This window comes from Antechinus flavipes, chromosome 5 (genome assembly GCF_016432865.1).
Source record: "Antechinus flavipes isolate AdamAnt ecotype Samford, QLD, Australia chromosome 5, AdamAnt_v2, whole genome shotgun sequence".
In the NCBI taxonomy this organism is placed as follows: domain Eukaryota; kingdom Metazoa; phylum Chordata; class Mammalia; order Dasyuromorphia; family Dasyuridae; genus Antechinus; species Antechinus flavipes.
This window is the reverse complement of record NC_067402.1, coordinates 67,283,406-67,305,960: the sequence shown is the minus strand read 5'-3', so window position 1 is coordinate 67,305,960 and position 22,555 is coordinate 67,283,406. Positions and strand designations below refer to the sequence as shown.

At 33.0% G+C, this 22,555-nt stretch overlaps 1 protein-coding gene across 4 annotated transcripts in view; it reads left to right on the top strand.

The window, feature by feature from the left end:
* The window catches only part of ARHGAP12 (Rho GTPase activating protein 12), a 117,518-nt gene that overhangs the window by 67,628 nt on the left and 27,335 nt on the right, over positions 1-22,555 (top strand). Inside the window, exons 4-8 of one of the 4 annotated variants that reach the window (XM_052000203.1) lie at positions 2,785-2,925; positions 4,514-4,594; positions 9,334-9,456; positions 13,683-13,757; positions 18,857-18,918. In XM_052000203.1, coding sequence (XP_051856163.1) covers positions 2,785-2,925; positions 4,514-4,594; positions 9,334-9,456; positions 13,683-13,757; positions 18,857-18,918 — 482 coding nt within the window. The remainder of the gene's footprint in view (positions 1-2,784; positions 2,926-4,513; positions 4,595-9,333; positions 9,457-13,682; positions 13,758-18,856; positions 18,919-22,555) is intronic. The other 3 variants (XM_052000205.1, XM_052000204.1, XM_052000206.1) reach the window with 3 other exon arrangements.

Here is a 22,555-nt window from a genome sequence, read left to right as displayed (position 1 = left end):
TTGTTAAGAACGTGTTGGGAAAGCCAGGGCATCTTCTAGGTTATTTGCGTATGTGATCAAGTTTTGTTTTTCCTTCTTAATTTTGCCAGTCCTATTATTTTATTTTGATTGTTTTTTGTTTTTATTTTTTTATTTTTTCAAGGCAGGAAGAATAGTATTCTTTGATAAGGGTGGAATGTATTATCTGATGATTTTTTTTGGGGGGGAATAAGCTTATAAAACTTGAATGAAGGTAATTATTTTAAAAATTGTTAAAACCTATGGAACAAGCTTTTGTGTTGGAGGTGGTTTGACAGGTTTGATTTAAATGTATTTTTATTGCTTTCTGAAACAATAAAAGCTGCCATTCTCATTTTCCAAATCATAATGTGACTATGGAAAGGGCAGTACTGAGGAATGAGACAACACTGACTGTAGGAATCATCACTGTACACATATCATGGAAAATATTGTAGCCTGATTGCTGCCTGAAATATTTTCGGCATACTGTATGCCTTACCATGTTTTTCCCTTAAATTTAAAAACTGAAATAACTGAATCGTTGTTTCTTTTGTTACCCAAGATGGTAAGTGCAGTTTTCAGATAGAAGTCATTATAATATAGTGTATGTGTATATATATTTTCATTTAATAATATATTCTATGCTACTTTAAATCTTAATACAGTTTAATATTCTATGCTACTTTAGATCTTAATACAAATAGGAAATTTTATTCTCAATTAGATCGTGTCATGTTTATAAAAGAGGTTAGTACTTCTAGTTATGGCTTAATTATTATTTTTACTTACAAAGTGATGCATTTCCCTTATTCCTTTTTTCTTAGAAAAGCTCTTATGAAGCCTTTTACATTTTGAATAAAATTTCCTTCTTAATAAAAAATAGGGAAGGGGTTTATTTAGATTTTTAAGCTTTAAGGGAGTCTTTCACAACTGGAGAGGCTTTAAATTTTTATATTTTATATTTCTAATTTGTTAGTTTTGTTGAATTTTATTGGGCTTTCTTAAAGTGTTATTTTTTTCTGTGATAAACTTTTGGACTCAGAGTCCCTGCTGCCTGTTGAAAGTTTTTAATCTAAATTTAATAGGACCTTTTTCTCCTCTGTTCTTCCAACTTTTTCCTCTGCTTTTCAATTTTGTTTGATGTTGTTTACTTTATCCTTTCTGAACTTTTATCCAGCTAGTTTTAAATACATTGGTTACTTGCAGCTAATACCTTTGCTAAATGAACATTTAATTTTGCATTTCATGAATTGAATAAACTGAAAGTAAAGTAAATTGTGTAGTAAAATAATTTATTATAATAGATGAAACTATTACTTTCAGAAATAGTTATATATTACTGTTACTTTCATGCTAATAATAAGTAGCATCTATATAGTGTTTTAAGTGCAGGATTTTACATGTGTTTCCTCATTTGAGCCTCAAGCAGTGTTGTGAGGAAAAAATTATTACTTACATTTTATAAATGAGGAAATAAAGCTGAGAGATGTTAAATAACTAGCTGAGGTCACTCAGCTAGTTAGTGTCAGATCTTTCTAAGTCCAGACCCAGCATGCTATCCACAAGGCCTCCGCCTGCTTCTTTATAGAAGTATTTTAAGCTTGCTTTTAAATTGGGCATCTCTCAAAATTTTTAATATACATAAAAACTGAAGATTATATTTTTTCATCTACTTTTACTTTTGCCTTACCTCTTTGGTATGTTCTAATTGGGAATTCAGTTAGAATTTGTGTAGATTTCTATATTTGATTTAGTCTAGAAGAATTATTAAAGATCTGATGTATTCTAGGTATTGGATTTTTTCTCTGGACTTAGTAGGATAGGAGAGAAATTTTTTGTTCACTCAAAACTTTCCTTCTTCCAGAATCAAAATGTTCCTATGAATATTTTTGGACTAGATGATCACAGTGCTAACCTAAATAATGATAATGAAGAAGGAACTAGACCCCACAGATTTGAGTTGCTTTGGGGCCTGCTTAGCAATGGCTATGTTATCTGCTCTGTCGAATCTATGGATAACCTTTTACTGTGTGATGTTTTAAAATAGAAGACATCGTTAGCATGATAGAAAGTATGGGGGATCTTTTTACCTTTTGCTGGTATTTCTGGTGGTCATGTGATCATTTCAAATCTGTCAGTAAAATTCCAGGTATTTTTTAAAATATTAGAATACTAAAATTCTTAATGTATTTTAAGTATTGATCTATGGGAACCCATAAAGTGTGACCTAATTAATTTCTAAACATCAACTTAAGACTCTTCCAAGAAACAGATTTTGATACTGTACTTGTCTTAGGTTAGTATTATTAATGAAAAATTAATGAAAAAATAAAAGGAACATCATTCAGAGTTTTTTCAAAAGGTTGTATAACTGGTTTTTTGTTGTTTGATTTTTTTGGATGTGTTTTGATATCTTTAAACTTTCTTCAAAGAGTACTTAAATTGCTTTTGTAAATTGCATGTAACTAAGTCTGTGCATAAAATTACTGCATGTAACTAAGCATCTGTGTACATAAACTTGAATTCACCAACTCTTAAACTCTTCAATTTTAATACTTTGCCTCACTTAACATTTTCTTATTAAAATGTATATTTTAAAGGTATTTCTAAAAATTAGTGTTTTTTGAATATGTGTTAGTTTATCTCTTAAAAATACAAATGGCACTTTGCTCATACTGTATCTCATTTTCAGGTCTTTTAAGCCAGATTAAATGTATATCTTAAGTTTTGAACTGCCACATACTTGTTGAAAGAAACAATCCTTGTGTTTCTGACTACTTCTAGCTTCTTTCATCGGAAGAAAACTACCACAGTTCTTATTACAGCCAATCAGATAGTCAGTGTGGTTCTCCTCCAAGGGGCTGGTCAGAGGAGTTGGATGAACGTGGGCACACCTTATATACCAGTGACTATACTAATGAAAAGGTACTTCTCTTTTACATAATCACATCTAAGTTGGTAGAATCTGTATAAAATAATACTCTAGTCAGTACTAGAGTGTTAATGTTGTAAAACTTATTGAGAATACGCATGACACTCATTCTAGATTTGTATTGTTAATGGCTGTTAAAATCCAGTGTAGTTAACTACAAATTCATGGTTTTAAGCTCTCCTGTGCGCGTGCTCTCTCTCTCACGCGCTTTCTCTCTCTCTCTCTCTCTCTCTCTCTCTCTCTCTCTCTCTCTCTCTCTCTCTCTGTATATATATATATTTTATGTGTGTATATATAGTTTGTGTGTATATATACATACACATATATGCCAATTATTGTTATTACTATTTTATCAACATAGGTTTAAGATATGCTGCACAACCTTAAAAAAAAAAAAGACCTCCTTTTTTTAGCACTTTTGTTGAAGTAATCTATTCTTTGTTTTTTTCCCCCAACCTTTCTTTTAGGATCATACTTTTTATGTTATGCTTTGTAACAGTTTTGTACATTGCATTGAAGTGATCTATTCTTTGTTTTTTTCCCCCCCTACCTTTCTTTTAGGATCATACTTTTTATGTTATGCTTTGGAACAGTTTTGTACATTGCTATGATACTTTCAATTCATTTTCTGTTATAGCAAGATGTCATATTTTTTAATTTGAGGGCATTGATTTTTCATGTATATGAGTATAATAGATGTGGAACAGAGGATGTATCATGTGCTAATCCATACTTTTCATTTTAGTTTGGATTTGGAAAGAAGTTTGCTCAAGCAACTCAGACATTTAGTAATATATGTGGCTAAATGATTTGATAGTTAGAGTTGGCAAAGTTTTTATTTAGCAATTAATCTTAATTTAGTGATGATATTTGCTTTCATTTTCCTTTACCTTCTCTACTGTTGTATTTTTATAATAGTTCTCTTCATTGATATGCATAGGATAAAACAGCCCATTAAGGAAAAGGCCAAATAGAATTATATTAAGTGAATAATTATTCCAAGTTGTTATAATCTAAAATTAAAAAGAACAAAAATCTGCTCTCTTTTTCTGATCATTTTTTTGTGTATGTTCATATGCATGTTCTCACAAAGCTATAGAGTAGTGTTATAAAGTAGGAAGGAATCTTAATGGTCATCAATCCCACTTTCTACCCTGGGCAGCAGAACGCGCTTCAAACAGGCCAGTTGTTTAACAACTAGGCTGCTCTTATAAAGCTTCCTTCCTTATAAAGCTGAAATTGGTCTCCCTAAAGCTTTCTCATCTTCTAGCATTGTTGTAATAGAGATCATAATATTTGAAGCATTAGAAAAATCCATTCCAAGATGTCATTGTGGTTTTTAAGCTAGATGGGTGGTATTGGGGAAAAGAAGGGAAAAATTCTACTTAACTTTTGGTATAACTTTTCTTTAATATAGTATGGGGATTGAGTTAAATATATGCCATGTATGTGTATTATATTCCTTTCATCAAATAGTGGGGAAAAAAATAAGGAAAGAAAAGAAGTCAAGATCATAGATTATACCCTTCAAACCTAAAGATATTCTTTCTCCTTCCCCTTATTTTTTCTTTTTTTTTATAGTGGTTAAAGCATGTTGATGATCAAGGCAGACAATATTACTACAGTGCAGATGGCTCTCGATCAGAATGGGAATTACCAAAGGTAAAAAAAAAAAAAGAAGAGTTTGTAACCAATTTTCCTTTTTAAACTGTTTGAAAAATAAAACTTCTTTTTTTATGTTTCATTAAGATACTCATTGAAAATGATTTTTTAAGATTAAAAATAGGCTGAAAAATGCAATATATTTAATTTCATTTAAATAGATGCCACCAAATATATATCTTATTTGATTTTGTACCTTATATAAACTGTCTTTTAAGGCCACATCTGTATTTTTATTTGTTTAATCATCATTTATTAAGTTCTTTATAAGAATATTTTTTTTGATGTCTGCTTTTTATTGTCATCATGGTTTTCCTGAGTATCTCTCCACCTACCTTCCCAGAAAAATATCTCATGTAAAAAAAGTTATATTTTTAAACTGATCAATACATTGAAAAATTCTGAAAACATGTGTAATATGAAACACTTGTAGACTTCCCACCTCCATAACGAGTCAGGCTGGGGGTATTTTCTTACATTTCTTTCAGTCATGATTGCTGTTTATAATTTTATTACTCCTCCACTTTTGATTTTGTGTGGGCTTATTCTTTTCATTTACATTGTTTTGTGTGTGTGTGTGTGTGTTTTCTTGGCTCTGCTTATTTTACTTTGTGTCAGTTTATGTAGATTATTCTGTACTTTTCTGTAATCACACATTTCTTACAGCATGATATTTCATTATATTGATGTACCACAATTTGCTTAGCCATTCCCCAATATATAGGCATCTATTTTGTTTTTCAATTCTATCACATGAAATTCTGCTATAAATATTTTGATATATAGGAATACTTTCTCCTTATTGATCGATTGCTTCCTTGAGGGATAAACACAGTAATGAGACTCTACTTCAAAGTATATGAACATTTTTGTCACTTTATTTGCAAAATCTAAAATCGTTTTGCATAAAATGCTCATGTTTTTCACAGCTTCACCAGCAATATAGTAGTGTGCTTATCATTCTGTGTCCCCTCCAGCATTGTCTTTTGCCAATTTTTGTTTACTTTGTCAATTTGCATTCATTCAAGGTTGTATTGATTTATATTTATCTTACTGTTAGTGATTTGGAGGATTCTTTCATGTGATTGTGAATACTTTGCAATTCTTATTTTTGTTAACTTTTGTTCCTATTCTTCGGTCACTGAAGTATTGGGGAATGGCTCTTAGTTTTATATATTTATTAATTTTTAAAAAATATTATTGGATAGCTGTAAAGGTCAGGAACTCTGTATGATTGATTTAATCCTATAACAAGATGTAAACTCAGTAGAATTGATAAAACAATGGTTATCTAGTTTAGCATGTGAGTTCTCTAGTTCAATATGATTGATTTAATCTTACAACAAATAATGGTTCCTTAGTAATATAATGATAGGTTTATACTCAATATACTATAATGATGTAATTGTAATAGAGCATATAAACTGGGACAAACTCAGTCAGAGTCAGACTTCAAGATAGGAGCATTTCCTCCACTGAAACCAAGACCCATTCCAGAGGAGGGCTTCCAGATAGCCAGCTGAGCCTCAGGTGAAGGAAACAGACTATGAAGGAGATAATAAAAACTTTGGACTTTATCCCTGACTTTCTCATGGTGATTTCTCTGCTAAAACGAAGGCTGATCTCAAGACCTCCAGAAAGCTAACCAGAACCTTACAGAGAGCAAACCCTTATCAGAGAAAAATTATACAAATATTTTTTTCCAAGGCAGCTAGATGGTGCAGTGACTAAAGCACTAGCCCTAGTCAGGAGGATCTGAGTTCAAATCTAGCCTCAGACTTCCTAACTGTGTGATCCTAGGCAAGTCACTTAACCCCAACTGCCTCAGCCTCTTCCCCTTATTCAACTATGTTTCTTCTTATCTTGAGTGCATTAATTTCGTCTGTGCAAAAGTTTTTTGTTTTCATGTTATCAGTTTTATTTTTTGCTGTTGCTCTATTTCTTGGTTAAGAGCACAGCTCCTACTCATAGCTATGAGAGGTATATAATTAGTTTTTCTTACATTTTCATACCATGATCTTTAATAATAAGGTAACACACCCATTTAGATTCTATTGTGTAATGTGATATAAGATGTTATCTGGGTCTAATTTTTGCCAGACTGATTACTAATTTTCTCAGAAGTTTTGATCAAATACAGAATTTTTTTCCCTGAATTATTTCTGTTTTCCTTTTTATGAAACATTATTCTTGATTCTGTTGTTTCCATTCTCCTTTGTCTGGTTCATTCCACAGATCATTACTACTACTACTACTACTACTACTACTACTACTACTACTACCACCACCACCACTACTACCAATTACACATGTTTTTGATGCCTGTTACTTTAAAATATAGTTTAATATTTGGAAATGCTGTTCCTCATTTATCCTTTTTATCATTTCTCTTTATTTTGTTTATTTTTCCAAATAAATTTTATTATTTCATCAAATTCTATAAAGTATCCCCTTAGTAATTTTATTATGTGTAGCACTAAAGGTGTAAATATCAAAGATAGTGAATTGATTGATTCTTGTCCTTAAAGAGCTTATAGTCTGCTGAGAGAATAATATATTCATAGATAAAAATAGAAAATATACTTGTATAAAAATAAATTTTGTAGGAGATGTTGGGGAGTTGGGGGAACAGGGGCCTTGGCATGGAGTGGGAAAATGGAATGTCATGAATGGAAAACAGCAAACAGACCAGTTTGGCTAGAAAATACTGTCTTGAAAGAAGCACTGTGGAATCATTATAGAAATAATTTAGAGCCAGATTGGAAAGTGCTTTAAATACTAAACAGAGAGGTTTGTTTGTCTTTTATCTTAGATGAATTTGGGAGCCACTGACTGAAGTTTTTTAAGTAGAGGAGTTAAATATTCAGATCTATGCTTTAGGAATATCAGTTTGATAGTGGAGTTGAGAATGAAGAGAAAGAAGAGGTTGGAAGCAGGAAGAGCAATGCTAGCAGGGTTAGTACAGTAGTTTTTGGTGATGTGATGGGAGTGTGGGCTTGGGTGATAGGTACATGAATTTAAAGAAGAGAGCATCATTGTAGAGGTGGGAGGTCTGTAAGTGTTGTACATTGCACGTTTTCCCACACTTTTTTTGGATGTATCATAAGTTAAGCTGATAATTTTTTCCTCCTCTTTTTCTTTCTTTTTTTATCTTTAAAAAACACTTTGTTATGTGAGGTTACTTTTGGGAATGGGGAAATTATGGTGATATAAAAAATAAAACAGTAAAAATGTATTTAAAAGAAAAGGATGAGGAGGACACTGTAGGGAAAAAGAATTGTCAAGAGATGTTTAATTTTAGAATCAAAACTGGTTTTGTTACAATTGGAATATTTCTTTACTTTGTCTTTTAAATTACACTTACACTTTTAAAGACTCTGGTTTTGGGGTTTGGGTTTTTTTGTTTGTTTTTAGTTGACTGTGATGGGGTTGAATTGAGAGATGCCAATGACAAAAGAATTTTTTTTAAACATTTTACTGTAAAAGTGTTTAGGGCAAGTAAATGGTATAGTGGAAAGAAGGCTAGTCCTAGATTCAGAAAGACCTGAGTTCAAATCCAGCCTTAAATATTTACTAGCTGGGTGACCCTGGGCAAGTCTTTGCCTGCCATAATTTTCTCATCTCTAAATTGAGGATAATAATTGCACCTATCTCCTAAGGCATTGTGAGACTCAAATGATAAAAAGATTTGTACAGTGCTAGTGAATCTTAAAGTACTCTATAAATGTTGAATATTATCATTGCATGTAAAAGTATCATAATTTTCATTTAGCATAATTTTATGAGAAATTTTAAATATAGTTAAATTATGGTTAGTTACATTAGTTCTTTTAGCTATGTATAGTTGTCTTTTGATGTAGAGAATATGTAAAGTAAAACCTTTTGCATAGAACTCAGTGCTAATCTCTGTTCATTGTCTAAATATCTAGAGCCTTTTTAATATTTATATTATAGCACAAATAATTCTATTAAAATAAGGGGAAAACTTTATGCTGGAAATTAAGTAAACCTATTAAGCTTGGAATTTGTTGTCATTGCTAAATAACTTTTTTTTAAACAAATGATATAAAATTTAGGGGGGAAAAAAAACACATGCTATCTTCCATATTATGCTTAGGTGGAAACATTTCCTTTTCTGTGGTTTTGTTTAGTGAATAATAGTAGTGTCCCTTCCCAAAGGAAGATATTGTAAGTTCTTTTTCAGTTTTTGCTGCTAAGCAGCTTCAGGATAGAGAAGCCCAACTCATCTGCTTTATTTGGTGTTGGCTTGGCTGTGTGCCCAGTTTGGTGAATTGAAGGTTGGAGCTCGAAGTCAGGCATTGGTCTTTCATGCTTTCATGGCAGTGTCAAGCACTACCATTACCCATTAGACGAACTCCTGTTTGCTACTTCAAAGAAACAAGCCATCATGTGTTTGGGCTTGAAGAGAAAAAGAAAAAAGAACACAAGGCTATTGATTATGTCTTTGTGTGTATGTTTTGCAAAGCTAAGCTAAAAAATAAGTGCCTGTTCTAGGATTTTAGATCTGGAAGGGTCCTTAGAGATCATCTCATCCAGCCCCCTCTTTTCAAAGATGAAGAAACCGAAACTCAGATGAGTTAACTAATTTACCCTAATGTATGATTGTCTAATAAAATACTCTTTGTGGAACACCACATATGTATTGTCATCTGGTTTTCATTATGTCGAAGTATTATTTGTGTTTGTATTATTTATAATGTATATTTTGTTTTCTTTAGTATAATGCTTCACAGCAGCAAAGAGAAATAATTAAAAGTAGGAGCTTGGACAGGAGGCTGCAGGATCCAATAGTATTAACAAAATGGAGGCACAGCACGATTGTGTTAGACACCAATGACAAGGTAGGAATAATTGAAGGAACTGGTGAGAATTTTGGCAAGTTCTTTATGCATGGTATTATAGATGGATTGTAGCTGTCTTGTAGTGTCTCTTTCATGAAAATCAGTTACTTTGTAATATACAGTATTAAAAATGTTTTAATGAAGTTTAAGCTATCAAAGATTTAAAATCCACTAAGCTTTTTGGCATACCCTATTCTCCCTATAGACTTTTAATTTTCATCTCTATGATTATTCATGAATAGATTTTCATATTTTAGTTGTTGATTACTACACTATTTTATTATATTTTATTTAAAGAATTTATAATTTACTTTGAGGTTAGCTTATTAAATTTTTGCTGACATTCATTCTTGTCTAACTTTTAAAAGATAACAACCATCCTTTTTAGTCTTCAAGTCCATAGTGAATCTTTTATAGCAATATATTTGATTATTTCCACCCCAAGAAAAGTTTGGATTGCCAGGGGAAAAATCCTTCAAATTTAAAGTGATAGGAAAAGCAACTTTGCTAGGACTAGTTCTTTCATCATTTGGAGGTAGCATATTTTCACTCTCTGGCATTGCATGGGGAGTGTGAAGAGTCATTGAACCAAAGATTAAGATAGCAAAGTTGGAAAAGTTTCTCCCTTATTCTGAGCCAGTTTTTTAATTAACTGGAAGGATTATTATTTTAAAATATGTAAACATATTTACACATGAATATTAGAATATTTCAAAATCCAGCATCATTTTGAATGGCTTAATGTTTTACATTTATTACTACCTATTAGTCTCCATTGTTTGAATTGGTAATGAGAAGTTGGCTATTTACTAGTTTTCCAGGTGATCGGAAAAATTCAAATTTCTGGTATTCATTTTTTATATCCTCTGTATGTACTTTCATTTGTATATGTCTCATTAGAATGTAAGCTCCCTGAGGGTAAGGACCATTTCTTTTTAGTGCTTACTATGATTCTAAACACTTAATAAGGCCTTAATCTATTGAGAATTGCTTGATTAAAGTTTGTTAAGGTATACTATCTGCTCAGTGACATAATTTATTTATAAGATAGTGCAGTAGTGAAAAATAATGAAGAAGCATAGAAATTTCTTTGATGTCTTTACTTGATTAGGATAATATCCCATTGAATTGAGAGAGTACATCTCAAAATTATAAAATTTTGGGATTTTTGATATTGTGGATTTATTTTCATGTCATATTAGTGTAATTTGGATTTGTGAAGTCATTGATAATTTCAGCTTCTAGGGTATCTCCAAAATGAATGTATTTTTATCAGATAATTCCAGTTAATTTTGAGGAATCAGTTAGACTTTTTAACATTCTGTGCAAGAGGCTTTTGATACCTGAGCACCATGTAGTAGAAAGACAAAATTATCTTTTTAATCTAACAATGCAGATTCCATAGTTGAGTATCTCTATTTAATTAGAAAAAAGTATACCTTTTTATATGACCTTAAAGAGTTCTTAAAACAAAAAAAAAGTGTTTCTTAAATTTTTTGATCTCTTTTTTTTTGTCTTAGTTTATTTCTGTTTGAATCAGCCAGCTGTTAAGAGCAATTGCAAATATTTCTTTTTTGTAGTTTGTTTTTGCCTGTTTTCAGTACAAAAATGGGGGGGAAATGTATCGAATGTAGGAATGTAGAAAATATGACAAATTGTCTTTCAGAATCATACCAAATTCAGAGCTTATTTATTGAAGATACTGGGGGGTTTAAGCACTTTATGTAAAACTCTTCAATCTTTTGCTTAATTATCATTTGCTTAATTTATCATTGCATGTGTTACTTAGCAGATGGGTATCCACTAACTTTAATGCTTTGAGTACAAGGGTTCAGAGAATTGTGTACAAAAACAGAAATAGCTTTAAATAATATGATTAATGAATTTTTATTAAAATTGAGTCAAAATACTTACTATTAGAGACTTGTATTAACTATAAGAAAAGCAGATATTAGTTTATTTTCTTATCTGGTTGATTACCAGATGATATTAACATTTTTTAACTCAAAATTAATCAGATCTATAAGAGGTTTTATTTTCAGCTTTCCTCTTTATAATATTTTAAATTATTGTCTGTATGTTATTTTTTCAGAAATATAATTCTTTTTCAAACTTTTGGGTACTGGTTTTTGGTTTGTAGGTCTTTAATACCCTTTAAATCTCTTTCTTATCTGACCTTCCCTTCCATTTTTTCAATTTTAGCCAGCCAGAAATCTTAAGGGAAATGATCTAAATCTATCAAATGGTGTTAACTCTACTTAACTTTTAAAGCACTTCATAACCTGGGCCCAACTTAACTTCCTTTGTCAATGGACTTCTCTCCCCTACGTAAGTTCTGTGATTCAGTCCTTACCCAGGATATTCCTTCTTACTTTGCACTAGAAATGCCTATCCCCTCACACTATTGCTCTCCCTGTAAAATGCTATTTATCTACTCTGTCTTCTGTGTACAACCATCTATGATTTTCTCCCTCTTCCTCCAACTGCTAGTACCTTCTTTGCAAAACTGCTGTCTTTTTGTAAAGCTACTCTATGTGTTAGTTTATTAACTTTATGGTGTGTAACTTTTATATGTTCTGTTATCTCCACCATTACAATGTAAGCATATTGAGAGCAAGGATTATTTCATTCTTTGTACTTTGTACTGCATCTAGCACATTGCCTAGACATAGTGTTAATAAGTACTTATTGATTACCATTGAATTCCATTTCATTCAAACTTTCTTTTTTCCTCATCTCCCTTCCTGGTGGAAATGAAGGTCATCTTTGGAGATCTCTTTCTGCAAAATTTTGCCACACCATAGTTGTATGTTTATATAATCCTACAGACTTCAGAGCTCTGGACGTTTTCCATATAACTGAGCATATTTACTTGTTGATGTAATATTTTGCTTAAAGCTGTACTTCAGAATTCCAATTTAATAGACCACATTGCCTCCAGTTGTTCAAAGAACAGTAATGATAATTTTATTATCATTTATTATTTATTATTATATAATTAGAAGATCTTAGGATTATACACTTCTAGCTAGAGGTTATCAAATCTTTTCTCTACCCTCACAGCCCCCCAAAAAAGATTTTCTTGACTCTAGTCAGGCACTTTATCTCTTATACATGCCAGAAGCTTTGATCGTTATTCACTTTATCAACGTAGGAAAATATAGGAATACTTAAATGATATAGATGAATGTTAAAATAATCGCAGTGAATCCTGTGAAAATATTTAAACTTTATTGTTGTAAAGATTTTTTTGATCTGTATTTTCATAAACTTATGCAAAACTGTTGTTAACTTTAGTATTAAGGTAGTGGAAGAATGCAGAGAAGAATGTCATTAATAGAATACAATCTAGAATTCAGAAGTGTTTGACCCCTTTTCATCTTGTGTGAAAGACTTCCTGAGGATCTATAGTTTAAATGATTAGAATGGCTTCAAAGACAACTGCCATGATTCTCCTCTCTTAGATGAATTAATTTTTTGGTATGCAATATTTTGGTTCTGTGTTAAACAAATAATACTTAAATTAGATGTTTTTCTTTATGATTCTTATTGTTTTCTAGACTTGTATCATTGAAAATTGTGTTATTTAATTGCTAATTGCGTTAATTGTTAGTAACATTGCGATTTAAATTCTAATATATATTTGATAGTTCTGGGTATTTATATCTATCAGGTCTAGGTCAGATTAGTATTATGAATATTATTTATTACTAGACACAACTGACCCACAAATCCTTACATTCTTAGCTATTTTAAATGTTTGTGATAGATATATAATGTATTCTAATTCTACTACATTATATTAATCAGAGGATTAAACTTGGAATTCTAGGATCTGTACTAGAATTTTAACACTAACCACTTATTTCATGTAGACACTGGTTAAGTCCTTTCTGGGCTTCAGATTCCTGCAGGGACTGAATTAGATGGCTTCTGAGATCCTGAAAGGCTTCTAGCTATCTCTAGAATCTTCTGTACATCTCATATTCGTGATTTTGATCAACTTAAAAGAAGTCTCAGTAAACATTTTTGTAAAATCTGTAACTTAATATGTTTGCTTCATAATCGAGTTTTTAAATTTTTAATTACAGACCAAGAATTTTTAAAATGAGGTAGGAGAGAGATCTTTAACTTTTCTTCTTTTATCCCATCAATTTGTTTAGTAGTGGAAGAAATAAAAGTATACAGCAGAATAACTTTTTGCATTGCTTATTTTTATTTTGTAGGAATCTCCACCTTCCACAAAGCCCTGCTTTCCAGAAAATGAATCTTCTCCCTCTTCACCAAAGCACCAAGCCACAGTTAGTATCCAGATAGCTATGAGAAGTACATTATAGTTAATTGATTTTAATCATAAAATAGCAAATTATTTTATTTATAAAGTATAATGCCTAGAGTGTATTTGGACTTTATGTCATGAATTCCACTGATGTGTTTAAGAACACTTCCATTAATTCTAATTATATTAATCAGGAAATTCCTTTTAAAAATTCTTATCTACAGAATATGGTAGATACATAATTTAACTTACTATTTAACTTTTTTTGCTATACCACATTCTTGTTAACTCAATTTCTTCATAAATATAAAAAGTTGTAGAGAATATTCTTAAAACTAAAGTTATTCTTTTCCCCTTGTTAGTTCTGTAGAAGTGAGAAGCTTTTCCTTGCTATCAGGTATGCACAAATGGCTATATTAGGGCCAATAAATAAGTAATGTGACTAAGTGATATTGCAGGCTCCATGGTGTCCCAAACTCAAACTTAACTGACTTAAACTTTCAATTCAGTTTTAAACTATTAGAGCTTAAAACTGCACAGAGTCCAATTGTTTTAGATTAAAGTGAATGTGGCATTTACCAAGATGCTAGTCCAACCAGAATATTTAGATGTTTTGGACATGAAGCTGTTATAATAAACAGTTACAGTGTAGCTAAACTTTTAAGTGATGAAAAGACAATTCCCCCCAAATTTTTTATTAAAATAATCAAAATATAAAATAATACATAGGTGCATATGCAGTGTGAAAATAAAATGCTTTGATCATTATCAACTGAAGGAATCTAGGAAGGCTTTGTGGAGGAGATGTCATTTCATGAGCTGAATTTTAAAAGAATAATAGTAATTAAACAAAGAGAATCATACAATGATAGACCTGGAAATGACTGTAAAAAAAACTTTCATCTATCCTCTTTTAAAAAAAAAAAAAAAAAAACAACCCTTCAGGCACAAGTGGAATGTTACTTGTCCAATGTGGCTAATAAATTTTAGGGCTAAGGGGAAAGGCAGACCTTCTAGACAGACGCAATAGTTTAGGAAAGGAATAAAAGTAGAAAATTTCAGCGAATAGTTTTGGGGATGAAAGTATTCATTTTGGCTAGAACTTAGTGCTTTCAGAGGAACAATATGAAATAAGGTAGAAATGTTAAGTGGTCTTAGTTATCAGTCAAAGATGTTAGATTTTCACACCAGAAGCAGAAAAGAGCCCCTGAAGAAGGTTTTTGAGCTTTGGGATGGCAGAAAACTCTCTGGATAGGGACAATTAGCCTGGGAAGAGCATGAAGGATGTGCTGGAGGAAAGAGTGCTAGTGGGAAGAAAACCCATCATGAGGCTCTTATTTCAGCAACTCATATTGATGGTAATGAGTGTCCATACAAAAGTAGTGGCCCATAGGAATCATGAGGAAAGATTGAAGAGATGTTGCAGAAGTAGGACAGATAAGATTTGATAACCAATTAAGCATAACAGGGAAAGGAGAGGAAAGTTTCAAAATTAACATTTTCCGATAGTGGAAACTGAATGGATGATGTAGTGATGGTGCCACAGATGTGAGTAGATGGAAGAGTAGGTCTGTGGAGAAGGATCAACTTGCCCTGGATATGCTGAATCTGCTGTGACTGGGGGCAGTGTCTTGTGGGCACTAAGGTGGGAACCTGGGCATTTGAGAGGCATCTGCATAGAGCCAAAAGTCGAAGAAGCTGGTGTCAATGAGATTGCCAAATTATAGAGTGTAGAGAGAAGAGACTGAAGGGCCAACAACAGAAATAACTGTCTGAAAGAAAGTGGTAGGATAATTAAGGTGCTGTGAAATGTGAAGTGAAGGTGGAGAATATGGTAAGCAGCACTGTTCAGCACTCTGGAGAGGTCAGAGTGACTGAGGACTCAAGCAGCAGAAAGCTCTGGCAATTTACTTTGGTAACCTATTCAGAAAGGGCATTTCAACATGCATGCTCTTCAGAGTGTGTCAGTGTTGGAAGAGGGGCTGATTAGTGGATTCTCATTAAGCACATCACCTCTCAAGGGGGGGTCTATGGCTGTAGAATAAAGGCATTGAATTAGGGATAATCCCTAAGCTTTCTTCCAGCTCTATGATCATTGACCTTCAGAGGCCATCTAGTTCTCAATCCTTACCTAAACAGAAATTGTCTTCTGTGTGTGTATGACATTGCTAAGAAAATAGATGTCCAACTTTGCTTAAAACCTTCAGTGCAGAAGCTCCTTTCATTTTTGAATATTTCTAAGCATTAGGGAGTTTTTCCTTACAAGCCCAAATCTGCGTTTTTGAAACTTCTACTTTCTGATCTCAGTTCTCTTCCTCTCAACCAAGCAGAATAAGTCAAATGTCTGTTTCACATGACAACTTTTCAAATACTTAACAAAGTCTTATTTTAGTAAGTACTTATTTACCATTGTTCACTAAGAAACATCTTTAAACACTACATGTTAACTTTATTTGAACAAAAGAAAAAATATTTATTACGCACTCAACATGTGCAGATCACTTAACTGAATGCTAACAAAGATAAAAAAGGTCAGGGACTAATCATCTCTCATTGAACTAATGTAGTAACCTTCTAATTGGTGTCCATGCCTTAGTTTTCTCACTTACTTCAGTCCATTCTCCACATAGCTGCCAAAATTGTTTTTTCCAAAGCTCAGTTGTGACCATCTCACCTTACTCTGTATACTCAAGTGGTTGGTTCCCTAATTGCTTCTATTTGGTATTCACAAAGTCTTCACAAATTGGTTCATCCTATCTTTGGAGCCTCATTACACTTAATTCCTTGTATCTCAGCCTGTCAAATACATCTTATTCCCCACACATGGAATGCTGTCTTCCTGCCTTTTCCTGGCACCTCTACACACCACGCTTGGTATCTACTCCCTCTTGTTTTTTCTCTCTCAGAATTTCCTTAATGCCTTCAAAACTCTGCCCAAGCATCTGCCTTCTACCTCAAGACTTTCTGGACTTTTTCTCTTCTCTCCTTTTCTAGCTACAATAGTTGTGCTTCTGGATGGATTTCTTTTGTTTATGTTTGTATGTCCTGCCAAGACTTGAAAGAAGCCAGGAAGTGGAAATGAGGAATATAGTCATTCCAGGTATGGAGAACAGCCAGCCCAATGGCACAGAATGGACACATGAGTGTCATAGGCAAGAAACAGGGAAAAAAAAAAAAAAAAAAAAAGCTATTGTTGCTACATCTTAAGAGTGCCTGGAGGAAAGTAAAATGTGAGAAGACTAAACAGAAAGATTTCTGTGTGACCCTGAAGGTCATAGGGAACCTCTGAAATGTGAGGAGGAGGCTGGCTGGCCTGAGCTGTAGGAATGCTCCTTGGTAGCTGAGGGCAGGATGGATCAGAGAGCCAAGTCAAGGAGGCCAGCTAGAGAGTGGTGAGCAGGTCCAGGCATCAGCAGCAGCGTGGAGGTGGGAAAGACAAGACAGATTGGCTTTGAGGCCCCTCGGAACCAGAAAGGGAAGGGTTGCCAAAGTTGGAAATACAGAAGAATGAGGGGAAGAAAACCATGAGTTATATTTTAGATCCACTGATATGGGTTCTAATTGTTCAGGAAGCAGTTGGTAATGTGAGTGTGGAGCTTAGGAGAAAGATGAGGCCTGTCAAGAGAAATGTAGGGATCATCCACAGCCATACCATGAATCTAGGGGAGCTGGTGAGGTCATGACTACCTGACACCTGGATGGTAGCCCTGGCTGCTATTAGGTCCACCAGGCTCAAGGCTCTCCCCTCCATTTAGCTGCTGCAGTGATTTTCCTAAAGTACCCCTCTGACCATGTTTACTCTTACTCAGATGGCTTCCTGTTTCCTTCAGGAGCAAATTCAAAATCCACAATCTTTGTAACCTCGTCCCTGCCTACCTTTGCAGTCTTCTTAGACCTCACGCTCTCTTTGATCCAGTGGCTTTACTTCCTGGCTCTTGGACAAACAGACCTGAAATTTCAGCTGCTGGCATTTTCTCTGTGTTCCCAGTGCCTGAAATGCTCTCCCTTCTCATTTCCATCTACTGGCTTCCTTTGAGTCCCAACTAAAATCCCTTCTTTTTAAGAAAGGTTTTCCATCTTAATTATTTGTGATTGGTTGTGTTTAAAACTCATTTGTACATATTTGTTTGCTTGTCTCCCCCATTAGATTGTGAATTCTTAGGAGTCAGAGACGGTTGTTTGCCTTTTTCTGTATCCCCATAATTAGCATAGTGCTTAACACAGTGGGTAGGCATTTAAGAAATGTTCATTGATTGACTGGGAACTAGTGGGACATCCTGTGGTCATATAATTTAAAATGACGTCCTCATATAGAAAGTTTGATTTTGGCTCTTTGGAATTTGTATTGATTGTAAAATCTGAATTCTGAATTCTGATTATATTTTACAAGGTTAAAGGGAAGAGCTGTAGCTTAAATCATGCAAACCAGAAATGAAGTACTGCTTTTAAACCATCCCTGTGAAATACAAGTAGAAAGTTCCCTGAATTTGGAGTAGAGGATGAGAATTTAGATTTGGACTCTGCTCCTTCCTGTCTGTCTGACCAGAGGGAGATCACCTGACCCTTTTGGGTTAGCTTTGTCATCTATAAAATGAGTGAATGGGCTAAGGGTTCTTCCACTTTTAAAACTATTATCTTTTGAACTCTTTGTTTTTTAGATAGGAGGATTTATTTAATAAGCATTTTGTAGTTTTTGTTTGAAACTTTCTCATTTTAAAATTTTAATTAAAAATGTCATAGAATCATTAAATTGAAAGGAAAATTATCTATAATTGTCCTACATAATTGAGCTTTTCATACTGTACCTAATCCTGCCTCTGACACACTCAGGCTATTATCTTGAGCAAGTTGCTTAAACTCTCAGGGCCTCAGATAATCCCTTTTAAACTGAAGAAAAGTTGATGATCTCTTTTGGTAAAAACAGCTTTGTTTTCAGTTCTCTGAAGCTCCCCACACCAATGAAATCACAAATCTGGGTCTCTTCACCCCACAAACCCCCCCCCAAATCTAGCAAACTTTTTCTTATACTACATGCTCATTTTAAGATTTTATTGTTTTCATTGCTGGTTAGCTGGAACAAAGAAATGGATGTCTGTAATCAATCTTTACTCTGTTCTCTAGGGCCAAGAAAAATATGGATTATTAAATGTAACAAAAATTACAGAAAATGGGAAAAAAGTTAGGTGAGTACACTCAATCTTTGATATTGTGTTTTTGATATAAAATTTAAATGTTCCTTTAAGCATACATTTTGTTATATAAACTTATATAGATTTTATTCTAATGTAAAATTAATGAGAAAATTGCCTTTTGCCTTTCTCATTGTGCATTTCAGAGCTCAAAATGAAGTTCTGTGTAATGACATAACTTTAGGTAGATAGTTGTAACTGTTGCAATTATAGAGGATACTGAGGCAGCACCCATTGAAAATCCCTTATATAACAGTTAATAGAGCCAACATTCTCCCAAACATATCAGAAACAATTAGATTTTATAGTAATAAAGCTATTTTAAAAATGTTTTTAAGCTGGAATATTTTCTTAAATTGGAAGGACTGATTCACTTAGGAATCTAACAAGTTTTTTTTGTTCTCCCAGTGAGCCTTGACACCAGAATTATTTGCAACTTTTGATTTAGACTGTCACCTTATGTCCACTAATACAGGAGTTGCTCCTGTATTTCAGGGAAGGAAAGAAATAAGTATTTTAATGAGGGAAACTAACACAGAAAAGGTTAACTCTGGTTTTGAAGGAGTCTGTCCTATTCCGGAATCATTATTTTGTGATCTGAATCAGTATTCTAATTCTAACAATAATTGTAAAAACAAAAGTAAAGTTTCTATTTTGACATTTCATTTAGGTATATCAGAAATGGGGAACCTGGTGGAAATTTTGTTGAGGTTAAAAAAAAAAGTTCTAAGTAAATTACCCTAAAACTTTTTTTTAAAGGATATAAACTTTAAGTTAAAAAAAAAAAAAAAGTTTTATTGATGCATTGAATCTTAACACAATAGTTATTTCTGATGAGAAAAAAGTCTCTTCTCCTCTCTTTATATGTTGGAGTAGCTCTTTTGCTGTTTTGTATTTGTTTTGTTTCCTATATTTTGTGTTATTCTTGTAAAAACTTCTTAACTTTTATGTAACTCAAATTGCTTTGTTATCCTAATACTTTTCTTTTTGACCTTGTGTTCTGTTCTTTTTTTTTTTTTTTTTACAATAATAGATTTTTATTTTTCAAAATGCATGCAAACATGGTTCTCTTAAAAAAAACCTTGTGTTCCAGATTTTTTTCCTTTCCCTAGATAGCACATAATTCAATGTAGGTTAAACACATGCTATTCTTCTAAACCTATTTTCACATTTGTCATGCTGCATAAGAAAAATTAGATCAAAAAAGGAAAAAAATGAGAAAGAAAAACAAGCAAAACAACAACAACAAAGGTGAAAATACTATGTTGTGATTCACATTCAGTCCCCATAATCCTATTAGAATTTGCCTGAATTACCTCATGGTTGAAAAAGCCACGTCCATCACAGCTGATCATCATATAATCTTGTTGCTGAGTACAATGTTCTCCTGGTCTTGCTCATTTCACTCGGCATCAGTTCATGTAAGCTTCTCCAAGCCTTTTTGAAATCATCCTGCTGATCATTTCTTATAGAACAATAATATTCCCTAACATTTATATACATAATTTACTCAGCCATTCCCCACGTAATGGGCATCCATTAAATTTCCAGTTCCTTGCCACTACAAAAAATAGCCCTTGTTTTCTTAAAAAATGTTTCCCTAATTATAGTTTAGAAGGTACCTTCTCTTATTCTAGGATATAGACATTCTTATCACAAGAAATGTGAAAATATTTGGAAAAATTTAGAAATTTATATATCTAGTACATAGAATACCAAGGAAAATTTCCTGGATTTTCATTTTCTTGACTCATATGGTAAAATATTTTACAATTTTCAACTTAAGAGTTTAAACCATACTCCTCAATCTTTTATGAGAGTACTTCCTAAAACACTTAAAGATAAAAATTGCTTTTAGGTTTATTGAGCTTAAAACCCATTTTGTGAATTTTTTTCAAGAAAATAATAGCTAACTAGATCCTTAAAAATATGTGGTTTTTTTGTTCATATGAGCTTTTGCCTCTTAAAACTGTCAGAATTTATGATTTTAATTATACTTGGTTTTTGTATAGTTTTGAATTTTGTAAACAAATTTTAATCTTCTCATATTATGCTGTATCTTGGATATCAGGATACCTTTTTCATAACCATTTAGAGGCAATATAACCTAGTTATGTGTCTGACTATTAATATTACTTGTTTGGATAGTATCTTTTTGGCTGAGGCAATTGGGATTAAGTGACTTGCCCAGAGTCACACAGCTAGAAGGTGTTAAGTGTCGAGATCAGATTTGAATTCAGGTCCTCCTGACTTCATGGCTGGTGGCTATCCACTGCGTCACCTAGCTGCTCTGGATAGTATCTTTGATCCCAAAGTTTGTAGTGTTGTCTGGAGGATGGGAACAGATGACCTTTAAATATTCTCTCTTAACTTTACTCTCCTGATTTCATAGTCTTGTAAAGATCTTGGATTTTCTCCCATACCATCCACACATTCTAAAGCTATGGCTCCAGCCACACTGTGTCATATTTAGTGTTCTAGAAATAAATGAGAAATGCCTTGGACACAGAACACAAGCTCTCATCTCTCAAGCTGAAAGGAAGCTGTCTAGCCCTGAGCTCTCTGAGCCTCATTTTCTTCATCTGTCAAATGAGGGAATTGGACTATGGTGCCCTGTAAATTCTCTTCTGATTCAAGGTTTGTTACCCTCTTTGATCGCTCATTTTATAGATGAAGAAAAGAAGCCTGGGAAGACTTAAGTGGTTTGCCCAGGGTGTTCGAGGGGAGACTTGAGCTCAGGTCTTGGAACTCCAGAGCCAGTGACTTTGTACTACTTTTGCTGGACCATAAGTAAGCTTTTTGTTAAAGCAAACATTAAGTATTATGAGGGGGGAATGTATTATTGAACAATGATCTGGGACATTTCACAGTTATTAAATGGCCAGCAAGACTCATCTTGTGCTGGAAGACATTTCATAGACTTCTTTTTCCTCCTCAGACTAGCACCAACACCACTGTTGCTACCACCACCCCAGAGCACTTTGTATATTTAATTCTTCCAGTTCACCAAAATTTAGAAACCCACAGAACATATTATTTTTACCTCAGTAGGATTTCATTTTTCCAGTTACATATAGAAATGGTTTTTATCATTCATTTTTTGATAATAGCTTTTTATTTTTTAAATATATGCAAAGATAGCTTTCAACATTCACCCTTGCAAAACCATGTTTTTACATTTTTCCCTCTCTTCTCCCCTCTCTTTCTCCTAGACAGCAAGTAGTTCAATACATATTAAACATGTGCAATTCTTCTATACGTATTTCCACATTTATCATGCTGCATAAGAAAAAAAAAAAAGGTCAAAAAGGAATAAAATGAAAAAGAAAGGAAAAAAAAGCAAGCCAACAGCAACAAAAAGGTGAAAATGCTATGTTGTGATCCACATTCAGTCTCCATAGTCCTTTCTCTGGGTGCGGATGGCTCTCTCCATCCAATATGTCTATTAGAATTGGTCTGAATCACCTAGTTCTTGAAAAGAGTCACATCCATCAGAATTGATCATTGTGTAGGCGTCTTGTTGCTGTGTACAATGATCTCCTGTTTCTGCTCATTTCACTTAACATCAGTTCATATAAGTCTCTCGAGGCCTCTCTGAAATCATCCTGTTGTTTGTTTTTTTACAGAACAA